This window comes from Catharus ustulatus, chromosome 6, assembly GCF_009819885.2.
Source record: "Catharus ustulatus isolate bCatUst1 chromosome 6, bCatUst1.pri.v2, whole genome shotgun sequence".
NCBI classification, from domain to species: Eukaryota; Metazoa; Chordata; class Aves; order Passeriformes; family Turdidae; genus Catharus; species Catharus ustulatus.
Window position 1 is genome coordinate 35,355,216 of NC_046226.1, and position 19,749 is coordinate 35,374,964.

Consider the following 19,749-nt stretch of genomic DNA (forward strand, 5'->3'; position numbering starts at 1 on the left):
GGTTTCACTTTGGTAAGACAGATGCAAAAAGCAGATAAAATAAAATAGGTGGATAAACCCACTACATTTACACCAGCCCCACAGGGCTCAAAATATTTTTCTTTTATTAAATTTCCTCTTAACACTTTTATATCACTTTTTAAAATATCACTTACTCACTTTTAATATTTTTTTAATATTAATCACATTATAGGGAAAACCTAAAATAGCTGCAGAGGTACATATTGTGGCAAAATCAGGCCTCTCAAAAAATTGAAATGATGTGCTAAAACCTTGCCATTTAGGGGGGTTGATATCTGCATTCAAATTACCTGCCAACTCATATTATTCTCCTGCACAAATAGATAAATGAGGAAAGAAGATGGACTGAGAGCTGAAAATTGCATATGAAAACTTATCCCAGTAATAATTTTTGTTGGGCTATTCAGGACAGCCAGGCTAGAGAGGTTAACAGTGAGGGGGAAATAATATTTTTATAGAAGCCTTCATTCTAAGGAATTCCCAAAGACTTCATAAATTTCAACTTATACACAACCTACACCTAGAAATGCTATTTTTCTGCTGCAGATACAGCAATTTTTTAACTACATGCAGTCAAAAGTATGCATGCATACAGGCAGAAACAAGATGAAAAATTACATCCATCTGAAACCATGAGAGTAAATTTATGGGTGCAGGGCATCTTTATAAATAATCTTCTTTTAAACGTATGTGGCAGCTGAAAACCAGAAAACAAACACAGCCTGTTCTCCATGAAGCTAACAACATTCAAAGGCTGCTGCAATGAAGCAAGTCGTTCCATCAGCTTCACTGAGGACTGACTCAGGCACCAGGAAATAAAGCTTTCCTAATGTTCTTTCATGTCCTGTGGCTGTTTATTTGTTTGTTTCTTGATTTTCTTCTTTTATGTCTGTTAGGAGCGTTGTCTCCCTTATCATTAATAGAATTGCACATAGGTTTTCGCTCAACAAAACACCTATCTCCTCTGCAACAGAGGCAACTGAAAAGCAATTGTTCACTAAGGAAGACATTATTTAGGATTTGCTGAAGATTGGTTTATAAAAGCTTTTGCTGCTTTTGACTGTGACTCAAATGCCACCTGAACCTCCTTCCTCTGGTGTTTAATCCTTTTTCTGTGATAGCTTTCAGGCTAGAGTGAGCTTCTAGATTTTAATAACTTGATGATAAGAAGTCACATGGGGAAGTGCCTGGGGATGGACCTGAAAAGCTTTAGTCTTGAATTACTCACTGATGATTAAAAAACTGCCCTCATTTGATCCTTATTTCAGAGAATTTGCTGAAAGTCAAGCTTCTCTGAAGAAAGCAGGATTCTGATGTAGGTTTGTTATGTCCTGTCAGTTTTGCTGTGGCTGAAAAAGGATGGGTGAATATTCAGAGAGAAATATAATATGTACTGACTACCATCTCCTGTCACTTCAGCACAGCTCCACACTCTTCACAAGTAAAATAGAATCCCTTTATCCTACCAAAACTCCAGCCATATTGACAAGGGACAACTGGGACAGCCACACCATCAGGGAAGTCTACACCAGCCACTCACAGGGATATCTTCTGCAGCACTGCAGTCACAAAAGATGCACGTTTCCTGCTATCACACCGATATGCAATGAAAATGTCTCCCTCTGCTATTATCAGTAGGACAGATCTCTACCAATAATACAAAGGAAGGGGTGAAGAAGCCCTGGCACCCATCCTAGACCCAGTGATCTGCCTGCAAGCAGACTTGATTGCACCAGGATCAGCCCCTGCCTTTCACGGAGATTCAGGTGCGTGGCTTTACCAAGCATTTCCATCTGGCATGCAGGTACAATAATATCCCCATGCTGTTGACATCAATCATATCTATGCTAGATGCTTGCTCCTGTCCTCAGTAACCATCAGGATCCACTGTGCAGACTGCATTTCTTAATCTTCAGGGTATTTCCTGTTGGAGACCATCCTTTTAGGCTGATTTGAGAGAGTCCTGCTGACTTCAGGAGACTGAAAGCTATTTATCTCCCTGAGAATTGTAGTGCTGCAGCTCTAGGACTCTGGCTGCAAAGTATTTGGTTGGAACAGGGTTCATGATCCCTGCCTTCTAGAATCCAGCCTCATCTAGGATGCAAAAGAATTTTCCAAGGCTGATTTCAGCCACCTCAAATGCTAGAAGTTCTGTTTGAACCCACAATAACTATTGGATCCTTCTAAAAGGCTCTGCTTTTGAATACCTGGTTTACTCAAAACATTTCAGTTCAACTCTAATAATTAGTTCAGATTTTAACCATGTATCCAGATAGCATCTTTGAGCCCTGTCCTTTAGATCCAATCATTTGGATCCAGAAATGCTGAGCAATAAGGAAACATTTACTATTTGAAGCAGTAAAGGGGTGAAAAGGATCAGTAGGTATAAAAGGAAGCTGGGTAATGAGATACCAATCTGTTTTCCCAAAGAGTTTTCAATTTCTGAAATCCAAATGGCCTTAAAAGCCCTTCTGAAGAACGATCAAATGTGGGCACTAACTTCACAGTTGGGTCTGATCTTTTTAAATAGGTTTCTCTGGGTGTAAGAGAAAGACGAGATAATTTGGGAAGCAAATAGGGATTTCTGACTGTGCTTCATCACCTCTCAGTGGTGTAGTGAGATTCTGCTTTCATAAATTCAGAGGGAATTCATACCAGACCATTCAGGTGTTTCTCAGGGTACACAGAGGGTTTTGGTCTTTTCCAGTACTTACTCATACAAATCAAAAAGAGATCATTCGTCTTTCAAGAAGATGAAGGAAAGATGTGACACAAGAATAAAATCTTTTGTCACTGCCATCCTCCGGTAAAGCTCCAGCATCAACAATTTCTAAGGCAAATCAAACCACTGCCTCTCAATTAATTTCCTAATTATAATGAGCATCAACTTCATATGCTATCAAAAGGCCCCATAAGACCCACTGACTTCATTGCTTTCCCACCACTAGGAAGGCTTTTGGGGACTAAAAGGGGCTGCCTTCCCTGATGCTCAGAAGCCACACTTCTTTGATAACGATGTGCTGCACGTCCTATAGCAACACGCTGCAGCGTTTCCTTAAATAGGAGTAGTTGCTTGGCAGTAATCACATTCATGAAAGGAGAAGGAGTGCTTTCCTTGAGTCATTTCACTTATCTTCCAGTTATGGTGCTGATTCAGAGGTGTTTTTCTCCCTTCCCATGGTCGTTTGTCCTTTTCTGAGATGTGTTGTAGCAACTGTCATCACTCTGGTAAGAACACAGCTCCACAGCTTATTTAGAAAACTTCAGTCACATAGAAAATTGCTGGTGAGAAGTCAAATGAGTTGTCTTCTGTCTGTGAATGTACTAAGAAGCAAAAGCTTTTTCAGAGTCTTGAATACCCACTGGTATGTGTGATCCTTACACTCAACACGGAGGAATATCACCAGACTGGAGAAGAACCTCAAAGCAGTAAACTTTCACCCTCCCTCTGACCCTCCAGTTGCTGCTGTCTCTGTGCAGAAGCTGTCCTCAGGCACTGTACACTCAGCATGTGCCCACCCACCCAAAGGACTCATATTCTTATATGCCCAAACTCAAACCCTGTCAGTCAACCTTCCACCTTTACTTGTGTTTGGAAGTATAAGCTGTGCCAAGCATGCTTTTGCCTTGCCCAGGATCTGCCTTCCACAAGTCCAAATTCTATTGTAGGTTTGTAGGGAAATCATGAGCCATGCTCCTGCACTGGAAAGAGCCTTCTGACAGCAATTTCACAATTCCCCGTGCCTGTATGTTCCTACCCTTACTTACACCCAAAAAACAGACTTGGTGACAAAGTGTGTAAGTACAGGTCTTTCTTGGCACCTCACATCATAATTTCTTGTGGCCCACTGCTGCAGTGACCAGTGCTTCTGCAAAGCAGTGGCAAGGATGGGACCTAAGGTCCTCACAAAGGAACTTACAGTGCAGGAATTTCTTTGAGTTTGGCATTTCCCTGCCTTTATGTCTTCATTAGAGCAATTTGTAACTTCTGTCCTTTTTCTATCTCACAACTCCACGTTCTAAAAGAATCAGGAAATTCAACAGTTCACATTATGGAAAGAACTCATTATTTTAGCCTTTTTTTATTTGAAAATGTTTTTCTAATGTTCAAAAGCCAGTACTTTAAATACTGGCAGAGTTTAAATAGCCTCTTTCATCAGCTAGGACAACTCATAAAGAACATAAATATTTTGCAATTACTTGAAGAGTCCTTTGAATGTACTGCTGTAAGTATACATTGGGGAGGATTGCAAGGGATGTTTAGGAACAAAGTAACTTAAAACAGACAATCAAACAGAAAGGCTTTTTCCAATCTTGACATAGTCCTAACTGAATTCCCCACACATGCATAACTTCATCAGAATAAAACCCCACTGGAGTACTAAAGCACAAAATGGTTCATAAACCCAGAACAGGATGGAAAGTTTAGGATTTGATGATGATTACTTCACTGGTTTTTCTTTCCATAAATTATAAGCATAAGTTCCCCAAAGGGATTGCCCATCCTCTTGGACAGTTTCTTCAGAGAGTATGGTACTACTTGATTTTGGGGACTGTCAGCATAAGCAACATGAAAGGAGTAAGCTTCTTTGTAATTGCTAATTGCTTCTTGTAGTTGCTAATCCCAGTTGATGGACCTCTTCATTTTAACCCACTAACAACTTGCTCAAGAGATTTATAAATACAGGTATCATGACCATGTTGCAGGAATCAAGTGGCTGAGGCCACTTGATTAGATTTTCACTGCTTGATTCAAGGTCCTCTCACATTACCGTCACCATCTATATCAGTGTGGCAAAGTGAGGCTGCACAGGGTTATAAAATGGCGTGCATAGAGTGACCTTAAATTGGAGCTGGGCAAATGCACAGGGAGTGCATCAGATTTCTTTCTTATTATTACCCTTTGGGAAATTCTGCCCTTCTTTATATGAGAACTTCCTTCAACCCTAATCAAAATGCTGTGCAGATACTTATGCTTTCTGGTAGTTCTTCATTTCTTGAATAACCCAAAGTTCCTGGTGAAGAAAAATCCATAGGAAGAGACTCCTGATCAAGTAGCATGTTCACTTACTGAGAAAACTGCCATAAAATGGCATCGGAGACAAAGTCTGAACTGCTGCAGCAGAAACTGCAGCATTCTTTGGTTTTTTTCCAGAGAAGCTTCTTTGTGAGTAGACCAAGCCATGCCTCTTTGTTCCAATAGCTGCTCCATAAAAGTCCATAGGGAACTGGCAAAGCAGGGAGAGAACTGAGTCTCAGGCACGTTAAACATGCTTGACAGTCTGCAGTAGAGAGTAAGGAAACTTCAGAACTAAGTGGCAATGAGAGAATAACAAAGAAAGCCCCCTGCATCTTACAAGTGATATGAGCAGGAAGTTCAGAAGACTCAGAAGAGATGCATAGATTCAGGGAGATGCTCAATTCCACAACAGCACGTAATGACGCTGCAATTGCACTGCAAAGTGAGTTTTTTTCAGAGGTAGACAGTAGATCAAAGGCATGCCCAGTGGTTAAGTACAGCTTAGCTGCCCATGCTGGACTTCTACAGTCCAGGGATTTTTCAAGGTTCATGGCCAAATGGCAGAATGGCAGTCATAGGTCCAGACATGCCCCTAACCATCAGCAGCCAGCCTGCGTGTAACTCTTAAAGACTTACCAGTTATCATAGTGAGACCCAAGGCATCATCATATTAAATGTGAATTCGACAGAAAAAACGTTTCCTAAACAGATGTAAATGGAAGATTTCTGAATGGATTTTCTTCTTGTTGAGAAAACACAGGTAAAGGAAAACAAAAAAACAAGAAAAAAACCCCAAAAAAACCAACCAAACAAAAAAAAAAACCAACCAAAAAAGAAAGAAAATAAAGTCTGGTTTCAGCAATCCTTCTGAGGATGAGGAACCTGTCCTACAAGTCCTGGCAATTGGATATGTGACTCTCGTCTCACAGCATGATCCTGAAGAAGCTGATCCAGAAGGGAGAGCCAGTCTTACACCTCTTTTCCCTTCTCTCTGCAGAATTGTGGCCCCAGCCAGCAGCACACATGGCTACATTTACCCTCAGTCTATATGACCAGATGGCATTGTCCTTCCAGCCCATGGCCCTGCCACAGGAACAATCTCTGTATGGATACTAATGAGCAAGCCCACAGCCAGCTGAGGCAATTAAGGTGCCTGACAGAGCTCCCTAGCACAGAGCCTACAAGCAAAGCCTGCTACACAGGTCTGTGTGAACACACATGAACTCAGACATCACCACTCAGCTATAAAGCTCTGCCCCTAGTTTTGCATGCTGAAACAGAAGAATACAAGCCAAAAACCAGATAACTAATGCTGGCAGAGGAGAGAGCTGTCACCAAAAGATTTCAGAGCCCTTTTTGAAGGAAGCAAATAACCCATTATGCAAGGAGGGGGATCCTTTGGCATAGCACAGGGATGTGACCTGCCTGGCATTACCCAGGCAGCTTGGAACAACCATCCCCTTAACTGTGCACAATGGTTTGTGCCTGCAAGCAGAAAAACCTAAAGGTCTGGTGGGAGCAGAGCTGGGCATTCCCTCTTCTATGCTAAAAAGCATCCTCCACCCCAAGCCCTCTCTGAGGTAAAAGGGCATTGTGGTACCTATAGCATCACCTTTCAGATGGGTTACAGCAACAGAAAGATCAAGAATTTGCACACAAAATCCTTTGCTTTTTTTTTTTTTTTTTTTTTTTTTTTTTTTTTTTTTTGTGGCTGGATGAAGCCCCAGTTCCAGTACTTCATTCTGTTGAGCAAAATTTTGTTTTAATTCTTTGGATAACTTTTCCAGTTTAGTGTCTTTAACTGTCACATAACATGAGTATGCTGTAATAGGTGATAAATATTTTTGTTGTTCTTACTATGACTCCTTTGCAGATGATGAGTCTGAAGAGCAATACAAATACTAAAGAATTGATTTTGGGGGGGCAAATATAATTTCTGTTTTCTGGCCTATATGCTGACACATATCTACAGAGACTTGTGAGCCAACCATCATGTAGCCAGCATGTTCTGTGCACTGTGAGGATGCCTCTTGTAGCTCTATGTGGAAGGGACTAGACCTACCCAATGGGGTGATTTTTTGGTTTGTTTAGTTTTAATGGGAACTACAGGAAGAAGAGAAAAAAAGCACTTAGGGCTGGGAAGTAGATAAAGCATTCAGATGTTGAGAATAAAAACTTTCAGTTGTGTCTCAATAGATTTCAAGCAGACTTCCTCCAAAATGTCAGAAGTATCCCAAGATATGGATATGCTACTTCTTACCCAGCTCCAAATTGCCAAAATGACTGCACTTACCAGAACGGGTGGGGCTATCTATTGTAAGGCAGCCACACATATTCCTCATGTTGCTGACTGAGGCTTATTGAATAGCTGTGACTTCTGCTTAGTGTCATACCACCAGCTATTTTTATCAGCATTTCAGTTCCCATTTTCTGTATCCCCGTGCTAGAGACCATCCAGGACAATCTGCTTCTGGACCTGCTGTCCAGCTCCTCCGGGATTGCATTTGTAATGCATTAGAGAGGGTTGATAAACACAGGCATATGTGAAGAGCAAGAGCAACAAAAAATCCTGCTTGCCTATGAAGAACTTATTTAAACTGACGTAAATCTCAAGAAAATTCTGCTCCTGGGAGCAGAAGTGTCAGAACCAGCCATTCAGGCTTTTGCTTTATAATCTAGACAGGTTACAGGGCAATGAATGAGCGCTCTGAATCCCCCAAGAAAGCTCTTGCAGGAAAACTTAACCCTAAATTCCACTCTTCTAAAGATACCTACTAAAAACATATTGAAAATAAAATTTAAAATGCTCTACTAGTTTTTCTATAAGATCTCAACTTGTGTTAGGAAAGCTAGACAAGGAAGGGGCAGTGAGGGATACACTGATGTGTAGCAGTAGAATCAAGGAAGAATGACTTTGAGCTTATAGTTTAGAGACAAGACTGATGTTTTACCTTTCAAAGTGCACAGTAAGCAGTGACTTTATTTCACTACAGCAAGTAAAGGATTTTGTTTATATCTTTCCCTAACAATCCCACAGCTTCCTCCTGAATTTCCTTCATAATTTTTAAATTTCCTATTTTTTGTTTTAATAATTTGATGTTTTATTCCAAATTAGTAGTGTGGCTAACATGAATTTACTCACTGTACTGCTTGGAACTTCATTCTCTGTTTGTACCAATTCAATTCCTTCCTGTTTGTTTTACTTTGCTAACATTTGCAGAAAGGACTCTATATATAATTCATAAGGATGGAACATATAGAGAATTGGTGTTCCTAGCAGCCTAAGCAGGACCCTTGTAAGTCAGTTGCTGGTTCTCAGATTTACTTGGTATTTTCTTACAAAACCATACAGTACTTTTCCCGCACATCTCACCTGGGATCCATGGTGGGCTTGTTTGGAGATGAATTAACACTTGTGGCAAAAGAGGTTATTGGCATAGGACCTTTGCCCCATATGATGAAGAAAGGAAAGAGATGTGCAACCAATTAGGATGGGGATTCCAGAGGGAGAAATTAAAGTTTCACTGTTACTCCAGTCCTACCCTATTGTGACAAATTATATTCTCTCCTTGAGTTTGCCATAAAGCAAGTATGGAAAGCACAGGAAGAGTTTTTATGGAAGGTCATTTCCATTTTGTGCTTTTCCCATCTTTTTCTGACACTGGGTTAAATCTGGAAATCAGTTTCACACAAATGCTGAATGTTCACTCCTTAATTGAAGCACACTTTAACCAGCTCATCTGGGAGCTGAGGAGGAAGGCAACTTCCCCTAGAATAATCACATCTTTGGGAATCAAAAATCAGACACCCCAAATCAGCAGATAGACAGAACAAAATTTATGCTTCTCTGTGCTTCAGTTGTCCCTGAATATAAATAACAGCTCTGTTATAATAATTTCTCAAAACTCGCAGTGGTATTGAGAACATGGAAGTGTCTGCAAGAAAATCAATTCTTTTTAATAGGTTTGGATTGTGCAGATTAAATAAAGAAAAAGAATGCCCAATCTCTGAATACTGAAAATTTTTGTTTCCAAAACACTGACAAACCATTTTTATGCCTTTGCAGATCATACACTGTTATTTATTTTTGCTATAAAAATTATGCACATTTGCATGCTAACCAGGTCTGTCCTTTCAATTCCTGCTCAGTACCTGTTCAGTGAACCAAATTACAAGCACTCCTATTTTCCCACACAATTTAGACAAAACATGTGATAAACCTGCCACATCTCTACCTCCCGATCCCCTGCCTTTCAATAGCAAAGAGCTTCCAAAAATATTTAGGGCAGAGACAGAATATTTGGCAATAGGCTCTGACTAGGCAGGGTGGGCTGGCCCCAGGTCCCTCTCTATGAACATTACTACACATGTGAAGCAGTAAAAAATTAATAACTAAACTCCATTTGTGCCCACCTCAGCCAGAGCAGAAGAAAAGTGATTACAGTTCTTGTGCATCAAGTGGTATGCGTTTCCTTTGTATTCCTTGCCCAGCTCTTCCATAATCTTATCCACATCCTCTTCTGTGAAGTCCGTAGTGCCCAAGGCAATGGATTCTCTAGTTAAAACATACAACAGAAAAACCAGAAAGATACAGTGAAGAGTGTGATACATACCAATGCAGAAGGAAATGATCTGATACTGGCAAGAAGGACAGGTTTAAAATGTTCTGGACATGCATATCTGAGGCTGTCAGAGACTCTCACTAAGAGAATGGCACAGTAATATCCACAGCTTTTCCACAAAGCAACTTATCGCACAGGCAATAGCCCTGAGATCTTCTTGCTCACCACCAGGGAAGTCTCAGCTCTGCATGTCTGCTCCTACTTTGCCCATCATTCTAGAAAAGAAATTTCTGTTACAAGAGAGATGTTTTTTCCAGAATTGGGCCAGGAAGGAGCAGACTGAAAACTTTATGCAGAAACCTATTTCTTCTCCCAGTATTCACTCAGTAGCACTTGCTCTAAAACGGCCCTCAACATAAACTGGCAGTCTGGCAAAGTCAAGCTCCCCTGCTGTGGACATTTCATCGACTCGCAGTACCACAGTCTGAGCATCTTGAACAACACAAGAATGCAGCATACTCTCAGACTTCTCTAGCAGTCAGTCTGTCCCTTGTAACAGAGCAGCAATAAACACATGCAATGAATGGCTTCAGGTACTCTGTGTAGTATCCACAGATAGGGGGTACTCATAAAAATAGAAGTCTTATTTTTTCCCCGCTGTGCATGTGCTCTGTGTAACAGGCAAAACTGAGAGCACAGAAGATTAATAAAATGGGAAAAGAGAACTGCACTCATTTGTAAGCGTGCTTTTAATCCCTGACAAACACAGTTCATCACAGTTCCCTGTTTGCTGTACACACTCTTTTATCCACCTCCAAATTCCTTGCAGGGCTGCCTTTGAATCGGGATCATGTAAAGGATGGCAGTGAGGGCACTTACGAGGACAGCGAAAGGAGGACCCAGAGGACAGGACTTTCCTGCTTCCCCTACACCAATGGCTACCAGGGGCAGAGGGAAAGATGTAGAAAAGGGCCCTTACTTGAATTTAAAGGTCTCGCCAAGTTCTACTGCACTGCCAGGTGTGATCTCGAAAATCCCACTGAAAGGGTAGGGATGCCCTCCATAGGCAAACTCTGACAAGGAAAGAAACAGACTGTGAGTAATTAAATGAACGCCATGTCAGGAAAAGGTCTATGGCAGCTGTCTGCATGGTTCAACATCAGCACCAGGGGCTGGGCTATTGCCAAAACCTGCTTCAGCCAGACTCTGAAAGCTGTTTTCACTGCCTGGTTACCTTTTGGGCTGAGGATGCCCTCACAGCCTCCCTCCAAGCTAGCACTACTGCTTTCCCACAGCAGCGGGAAAACTCTCTGGGAATGTCTGTGTCCCCATCCAGGTGGCTTTCTCTCAGTGGAAAGTTCTGCATTGAAGGCATCTGGATAAACTATGAGAGGCTGCCAGTGCTGCTACTGAGCTGGAAGAAGCCATTTCCAGAGTAGGGAGAAATCAAATCTTCCAGAGGAATTTACAGAGAGTGGGAAATCTTTGCAGAAGCCAGGCTGATTGTACCCTGCTGCTTCAGCACGCAGGTCAGGCCAGGGGGGCCCTCCATGTCATACAGGCCACCTTGCATGGCCTGTGAAACACAGCCTGTGATCTTCATGGTGTCACAGGCCCTCTCACAGGGCTTGTGAAAGCCTCTGTGCTCAAGATGGAAATAGCTCCAACAGGGGTTCTGGCTACTGCATGGCACTAGCATGAGTGAGTAGCCAAGTCGTTCCCATTTAATGCTGAAAAAGGAAACAAAGTCTGTGACGCTAGTTCACCCTTCCCCACACTACAGATGCTTTCCAGATCCCTTGACTTTTGAAATGGGTGGCTCTAATCAGCTTGTACCCCATCCAGACAATTTCAAAAGTCTCACATGACATTTTCCTTTATTTGTAACTCTACTGTTTCAAATCAACAATATCCAATATCTGGAAACCCAGATGCCAAGATTTCTAGACCACACACATTCATAAATAATTACTGAAAAAAAGATTTTTTTCTGACAGGGAATTAGCACAAACACATCTGCAGGCCTTAAGACAACTCCTGATTGACCTCTGTTCTCCCTCCCTCTTTTCTCCCATTCTCTAATCCCCCTCCTTCACTACAGAATGGCTTTCAAGCATTGCCCTTCCTGTCTGCGATCCTGCTACACACCTCCACAAGCTATACAGGCTGCAGTTACAGGCTAAATAAGAAGGACTACATGGTTCGTAACAGAACTGCATGAGTTCCTCCTAGACTTCACAATGGACTCTGAAAAGAGAATTGGCTGAGTTTTTCAGTTTTTGTTCCTTGCCAAAAGCTGTAAGTTTGGGGTGCTTTTCCATATCAGACTGGCCATACAATTGTCTCCGTGTTCTGCAGGTAGTAAAAGGGAAATACTTCATACCTCTGCCGTAGATCTCGATGCCAGAGTGGAAGACACCAATCCCCAAGGTGGAGGTGTATTCGTTTATCCAGTACTACAGTAAGAGAAAAGCCACATTGGGAAGCATTAGTGGAAAATACACACATGATCTTGGTCTAGGGTGTATCCCCCAACTCCTCTTAAGGAGAATTGATTTTGAAATTATCTTGAGACAAACAAATGGACACTCTTACAGACCAACAGAAGTGGGCATTGCGTTTATTCAGATGGATTGGATTAGCTCTCCAAAAAATGCTCATCTAACTGTTTTCACCTAAGGTACTAACCTGGACCTGAACCTGCATAAACCCAGTTGCTAGAGGATGTGCGATTATTCGCCTATCTTCTCACCTAATACCTAACACTGAGTCAGTTTTATCAATTCACTATTTGATCTTCAAAATCCTCAATAAGAGAATTCCCAATCATTTTCCACGCACCTTGTAACATCACCTCCCAGTACCCCTATTTATCATTAGCATGTTTTTAGGCAAAGAGATCATAGAGATGGATGTTTGTTGCCCCAAAAGGTCAGACAAGTTTTCAAGAGGAGCTGTTAAGTGACTCCATTGCTGTGGAGCCCAGCATTCCCCCATTACATTTAGAGCACAGAAACACTGCAGTCCAGTGCGTGCGTGGGATGCTCCTCTGCCAAGCGCTGCACAGGGCCCATTTCCACCACACCGTGAAGGACAGTGCAGACACCCAAACAAGTCCCAGCTAAGCTAATTCCAGAGTGAGAAGCTGTACAGCCATGCCAGGGCAGTGCTGCATTGGAGATAATTAGCCCTGCTCAGCATCAGTGTTTATTAGGTCAGCTGCAGAGCTGCACTGCTACAGAAATGATGTTTCAGGCACTGAGGGAACTGCCCATGCATGGTATATTTACAGTTCACTTACACCTGCTGTGCAATGAAGATACATCTCCTAGTAACTCAGAGCAACTAAATTCTGGTTTCAATCTACCACTGCAAGAAAAATGAGTGTTGTTCACTTGTTCCCGTACAAGGACATGACAGGGTCATTAAACTAATATTTTCTTCTGGGTCTGGTAGCAGCTTCTTGTGGAATCAGAATAAGCTGCACCTTCCCTGTGTCTGGTGTCACCGAGCTGCTGTGGCATGAGTAAGAGCCCCTCTGCTGTCAGGCAGCCAGAGGTCTGGCACACTCCAACAACTGTGCTTGCACTGCTTGCTTATATATTTATGATGACTGCAGTAGCTCTGTAAATCACCTGAACATGTTTTCTGCAAAACCACTGCTACTGTGAAAAAACACAGTAGCTTTGATATGAAAGTCACAGTCTCAAGCCTGACTTAATATATGGCTGATCTTGATATCTTTAACCATGTCCCCAAAAATGCTTGCCTCTGGCAGTACAGCAGTTCCATTTTCCTCCAGAAAATGCTGTAACGCTTCTTGGTCTTTGTGAGTTTTTTTCATCACAAATTACGTATTGTTGCAGGAGGGCAGAAAACTGCCTGACCCCAGCTGGACCTCTGCTGACTTTGTGTAACCTCCATTTACTTCGCTTGAATTATGCAAACCCTTGTTTTTAGGGTCAGGTACCTCTCAGCCTCTCCCAGTTGGGTAGCACATTAGCAGTGAACCCTAGGTTGAACACCATGCCTGGTATTTAGGTGTCCTTGCCTTCTGCTGCCTTTCCCCTCTGTTGCCTAATTCTCTGCAGCAGGAATATCTCTACTTTGACTGGGGAAGAAGATAGAGGTGGAGGCCACACATGACAACATAGGACAAAAGCCTGGCTCCCCTAGACATAAAACCCTCCATCTGTTCCTGAATCTCCCACACCTCATAGAATCATAGGATCTTTAAGGCTGGAAAATACTTCTAAGATCATCAAATCCAGCCATCAGCCTAGCACCACCACCATGCTCACCACTAAACCATGTCCTCAATGCCACATCCCTCATTTTTTAAATACTTCCAAGGATGGTGATTCCACCACTTCCTTGTACACTCTGTTCCAATGCTTGACAACCTTTTCTGTGAGGATATTTTCCCTAATATCTATTCTGAACCTCCTTTTACACAATTTGAGGTAATTTCCATTCTGTCACTTGTTGCCTGAGAGAAAAGACCCTCACCTCACTACAGCCTCCTGTCATGTGGTTGTAAAGAGTGATGAGGTCTCCCCTGAGCCCCATTTTTTCCAGGCTAAACACTCCCAGCTCCCTCAGCTGCTCCTGTCACTTGTGCTTCAGGCCCTTCACCAGCTCTGTTCTTTGCCTTTCTCTGGACCTGCTCCAACACATCAATGCCTTTCTTGTAGTGAGGGCCCAAAACTGGATACAAGATTTGAAGGGCTTCACCAGTACTGAGTACAGCGGGACAATGGACAATCCCTACCCTGGTCCTGCTGGCCACACTATTGCTGATACAGGCCAGGATGCCATTGGCCTTCTTGGCCACCTGGGCACAGCTGGGTCATGTTCAGCTGCTGTCAGTCAGCACCCCCAGGTCCCTTCCTGCTGGGCAGCTTTCCAGTCACTCATCCCCCAGCCTAAAGCACTGCCTGGGGCTGTTGTGACCCAAGTACAGGATCTGGCACTTTACCTTACTGCACCTCATACAATTTGCCACAGCCCATTGATCCAACCTGTCCAGATCCCTCTGCAGAGCCTTCCTGCCTTCCAGCAGATCAACATTCCTGCCCAGTTGGGTGTTGTGTGCAAACTGACTGAAGGGGCACTCATGGGCAGATAGTCTCAAGTAATCTCAGTGAGCTTCAGAGAAACACTGGTTTCTCAAATCCTACTGAAACAACTCTCAGATGATATGGTAAGTAGGTTGTCTTCTTCCCTCAGGCTGAGCTATTGCATACAACCAAAACATGCTCAGGTCACGCCAGCTGCTTTGCTTAGAGAAATAACTGATAGGAAGAGAAGGGAGACTTTTTAAACTAGAAATACTCTTGCCAGTTATCAAAATCAGAGCTATCTGCAGAGCCTCATCTGCGTCAGTCTTCGTATTTCAAACAGGAAAGGAAGTTACAGGAAAGCTTTTTCAAACAGGAAAGGAAGCTTTTTCTTCTTCCATATTAAAGGCTATGTTGGATCCAAACTACAAATAAGCAAACAAGCAAGAAAAAGGAACCCTCTCCTTGACTGACTACTTTTTAGAATAATATTCTGACACTTGACCACCTCATACATATGCAGAACAGTCTCAGATCATAAGCCTGCCCTGTCCCCCGAGCACTCTAGTTCACAGCACAGAATTTCAGCCCCTGCAACCCATCCTGCCCAACTCCAGGAGTAGAGGGAAAAGCTGCAGGTCAGTTCTGAAAGCACAGGTGATGAGGAGGCTCCTGCAGATATAAAGAAGGGAGGAGCAAATGTTTCTCTGGCTGATTCCCAGTGTTGAAAAATTATGATCATCACACAGACATTTCTGTATTTAAACAGTGTATTTTTCAGTATTAATTCTTTTAAATGAGCTATTGTGAAGTACAACAACCTCAGCCATATCTGAATTTGAACTGAGCACAAGCTATCCTGATTAAGTATTTTCTAATCATTTCGGTCACACAAGGGTGTTGTTGAAGTGGGGTCTGATTTGCATCCATCTTGGTTCTATTGATACAATACTGATATGACCTACTAGCAATACTGAAGTGCAATGCAGCTCTGAATCATGGCTGTACTGTCCCCATCTCACCTCTGTCTCCAGGGTGCTGTAGAATCTGCCTCCAGTGTGTGACTGAACTCACAGTGAATGCCTCACAGCACTTTGGCACAGACCCTGGCTTGTCTTGGGAGGAAGCTGTGCTAAAGTGAACATGTCAGTCTCTTGCCGAGCTGGAAAAGAGAATCCAAGCCAGATTTGAAACCAGGTTTGTACACACATGCACGAGCTGGCCTTGTTTTTCAAAGGGTTTGCAATTCTGAGCATAAGAACAGCAGCAACAGTCAACAAATACTCATCTCTGGAGTAAATTGGTTGTTGCTTAGATTAAAAACAAAAATCTGCAGCCTGTTCAGTCAGACGAGAAGAGCCAGGGAACTGAATACAGCAGTATCTTACAGGGAGTTGTGATTCATGCTTGCATTGCATACTGCCTGGAAAATTGTGCCCTAAACCATACAGTGAAGGACATGGAGCATTCTGATTTCCATCTTCGACAGAGAACAGCTCAGATAATAACAGAGGCAGGGAGGAGGGCTAACCAGGCTATTATGACTTCACAACAGCAGTAGATAGCCCAGAACTCCCAATTCAAACCCTGCAGAGGAATCTCTGCATTTAGTTTGTAGTGTATCAGTTAATAGCTTTTAGTGAAGGTCCCTGATGAAGTAGAATTTTATTCAGGTTTTCCCTGATTTTCTGTTGTTTTGGTTCAGAGATCAGAATAACCAGTGAGATAGAGTATCCCCCAGAATCTAAACTGAGTCAGTTCTTTTGTTATTCACTTAATTTATCCATCACACAGAGGTAGAAGTAATTGTCCTACCAGAACAATGAACCATGCCCTAACTTTCCAGAAAAGAAAGAAATTAAAAATTTCATTATATTGGCATACATCTTTTAAGTCTAGAATGGAGAAGCAGATGTGACACTGGCAAATTATATCATTCTGGGAGTTTTCAGAGCCAGAGTTCCCAGGAACTTGTGCCAGAAACATGAATTTCCAGATGGAAGAGGCCCATCTGTGTAACCACTAACTTCTACCATCAACTAATACTGTACTATAACATTGAAATTTCTGTCCTTAACTCTCTCTTCCCTACTTCAGACCTACTTCATTACTTACCAGGGTGTGTCACCAAAATCTTTCCTGCATGAGTGTGCTGAGCAATTTAACTAAACAGCTCCCCAGATGCTGGGGACAAGGCTTCTTCTATGAGTATCTCAGCTATTCTGAGCACTTTGATATTCTCAGATATTCTGAAGACACATTCTTGGTACTTTGAGCAGCCAACACACTAAGAAATACTCCATTTATCACCCCAATACTGATTGGATATTCCACTCCACCAGATCCATCCACAACTGAACAGATGCTAAGCCTTCCTTCCTTATGATCTGTATGAACATACAGAAAATAAATCCACCAGTTGTTAATTAGATCTGATTTCAATAGATAGCTGCAAACTCAGAGTACCCATTGTCATAGATCCTTGCTGAGAGCTCTACTCTTCACCAAGTGCCACACACAAGCAATGTCTGAGCCAGAATACCAGGCTAGACAGAGCTTGGCTCTGACCTCATTTGGTGCTTTGATGTCCAGGTATGACCACACACTGCTGTGACCAAGACACCTTTACCAAGGATGGGTGCAGGTGATGAAACAGTAACTAACTTGTCCCTATCTCTTCTCAAAGCACCATCTGCATCAGAAGGATTACTTCCTTTTCCCTGTGAGTTCACTGGCAGAGCTTTGCTTCTAGGAGAAAGAAAAAAAAAAAAAAATCAGTAAAGAATGGTATTTAAACATTGCTAGGGAGCAATGAGAGTGTTAACACAGGTCCCAGAAGAGGCTGCCAGCCCTACCACCTGAGCTTGATTTTAATCCTTTCCTTCTTGAGGGCCAAGTCACACCCTGTACTTGGCCCTTTACAGGGATATCTCCTCCCCTAGAGGGATCCTCTCTAGGGTGGGGAATCCGGCTTGCTGAAGAGACCCTTGGCTCAATAAATCCAAGTGAAGGACACCCAAGGCAGTGCTTGCCTCTGCAGTCAAGTTACCTAAGCAGCCTCATGAAGACATGCAAAGGACTGTGTGCACTAACAAATACACTGCTCAGTCATATCTCAAACAGCAAGAGAATGTTCTGCAGTGTTAAATCTCAACACAAAAGGCAGTCTTTTAAAGGCAACGTCAGATTGATGCGGGAAACCAGCTAGGAAACATCAAAGTAATACCTCAGCATTATGTCCTGAGATGCATTGATCCAGAAATTTGAGAGCACAAGAAATAAAACTAGAGGGGAAAGCTAGAGAACAGCATTTCAGTAAACCAGCAAGTAAAATCCCAGCTGTTTACAGCATACAGCCAGCAGCTTCAGAAGCGTTTGTCTGTACATCTTTCTAAATCAAGATCCAGAATCTTGGGCCCACAGAGGTGGAAAGAAAGAGCCCATTAAATTATTCCCCTAGTAATGCCTGCAGGGATGAAGGAAGATGTATTTCAACTACAGATATGCAGGACAGGGGGCTTCCTGCAGATCCAGAACTCTTCAGTCATATTGCAGCAGTGCTCACTTCTGTTCCACGGCCCCAGGCATGCACACAGTTCTGCAATATGTCCCAGTCCTTCTGCTGTTTACTCCTTCTGCCCTGGAGCTCTAGTGATAAAAGCTCACTATCACGTGGGATGACATCAAATTACACAGCATGGCTACTATTAGCAAGTTTTCTTTTGCAATTGGGTGAAACCTGAGCTCATTTCAGTGTGACCCATGTCTCTTACACTCCATTCTCCGGGGGTCCAAGGCTCGTATATTCATCAATTTTAAAATGCTATTTTCCTAATAATACTGTGAATATAGATTAGTGGGAAAGAGTTTAAATACATGTGGGCAGAACAGCAACTAAATAAAGCTTAACAGTATTGAGGAGTGATGGCACAGGTCTGTCTTTGGTACTTCACATCTGGGAAAAGCTACCTGGGTGGGGCCTCACTCCAGCACACTCAGAACATGGTTCTTCCCAGCTGGAGGATCATCTCTTCTATTAGATCCTCTTCACTGTTGGCAAAAGCTAGCAATCTGTACATCATGGACACGGGTGTGAAAGGTCACTCCAAATCCAATCAGCCAAAAGCACCTGCTTTATTCAGATGTGTTAAAGTTCAACTATATTTCCAGACAGTGTTAAAGAAACAAAATGCCACAGAGTAAAGATGTCTGGTTTACAAAAAGGCACACCCTCCAGCTGCAACAGGCAATAACTTTCAAGTGTCAAGAAAAACATTTCCCAGGGTGTAGGCATTTGCCTGCTTGAAATAACCTGACTGGCAGAACTGATTAAAGCTCAGGAGCTACAGGTTTTGTTCCAGGAGAGCATTCTCAAATACTGAGAAATCTGCAGCTTCAGTGCAGCAAAAGAGCTTGATGTAGCTCTGATGAGACAGGGTACAGGGTGACACAAGGACCCCACATTCAAGAACCCCACTTCATATTTGGATTGGGACAGGAGAACTGGCTGAAGAACAGACATCTGAGGAGCAGTCACAAAAAGAAGAAAGACAAAGCATCCTTTAGCATGCAACTGCGTTTTGAATGAAAGGAGCTTCTGCTAAAGATACTTCTCCACCCTTCAGGTTAATACACTCTGATAGAACAGGAGTTTCCTGGGAAACAACAGCCTGATACTTAGAATTGATACTGCAAAACATATTCCCTCCTGCAAACGCACAGATACTAGGAGAGGAAACCCAAGGCAAGATGCTCAATTGCAGCCTTGAGAGGAATGAGAGGCTGAGCTTCTGTGGGACTGCAGCAGCCAACTCCATCCCAGCAGCTCTTCTATTTCAGCTAAGTTCTGCTCTGCAAAGGATCTTTTCCTCTCTATTGGGCTAAATACAGGCTCCTCAGAAAGAATTTCTTCAAAGTTTACTGTAGCTTTTCAGACATTATTATAATATGCATCTGAATTGCCTGATGCATGAGCCAACAATAAAACCTTTACAATCAAGAAGCATAAAGAGCTTATTTCAGAGGCTTCTAAAATGCTGTGTGTGGATTAAAAACTGACGCTGCTGCTGAGAGACTGGAAATCTAC

General features: G+C 42.6%; 1 protein-coding gene across 1 annotated transcript in view; it reads right to left on the reverse strand.

Annotated features, from left to right (window-relative positions):
• Window positions 1–19,749, reverse strand: part of LOC116997614 (deubiquitinase DESI2-like) — a 55,260-nt gene that overhangs the window by 9,320 nt on the left and 26,191 nt on the right. Inside the window, exons 2-4 of the mRNA XM_033062580.2 lie at window positions 11,987–12,059; window positions 10,583–10,676; window positions 9,455–9,596 (exon numbers count right to left, since the gene is read on the reverse strand). Of these exons, the coding sequence (XP_032918471.1) occupies window positions 9,455–9,596; window positions 10,583–10,676; window positions 11,987–12,059 (309 nt within the window). The remainder of the gene's footprint in view (window positions 1–9,454; window positions 9,597–10,582; window positions 10,677–11,986; window positions 12,060–19,749) is intronic.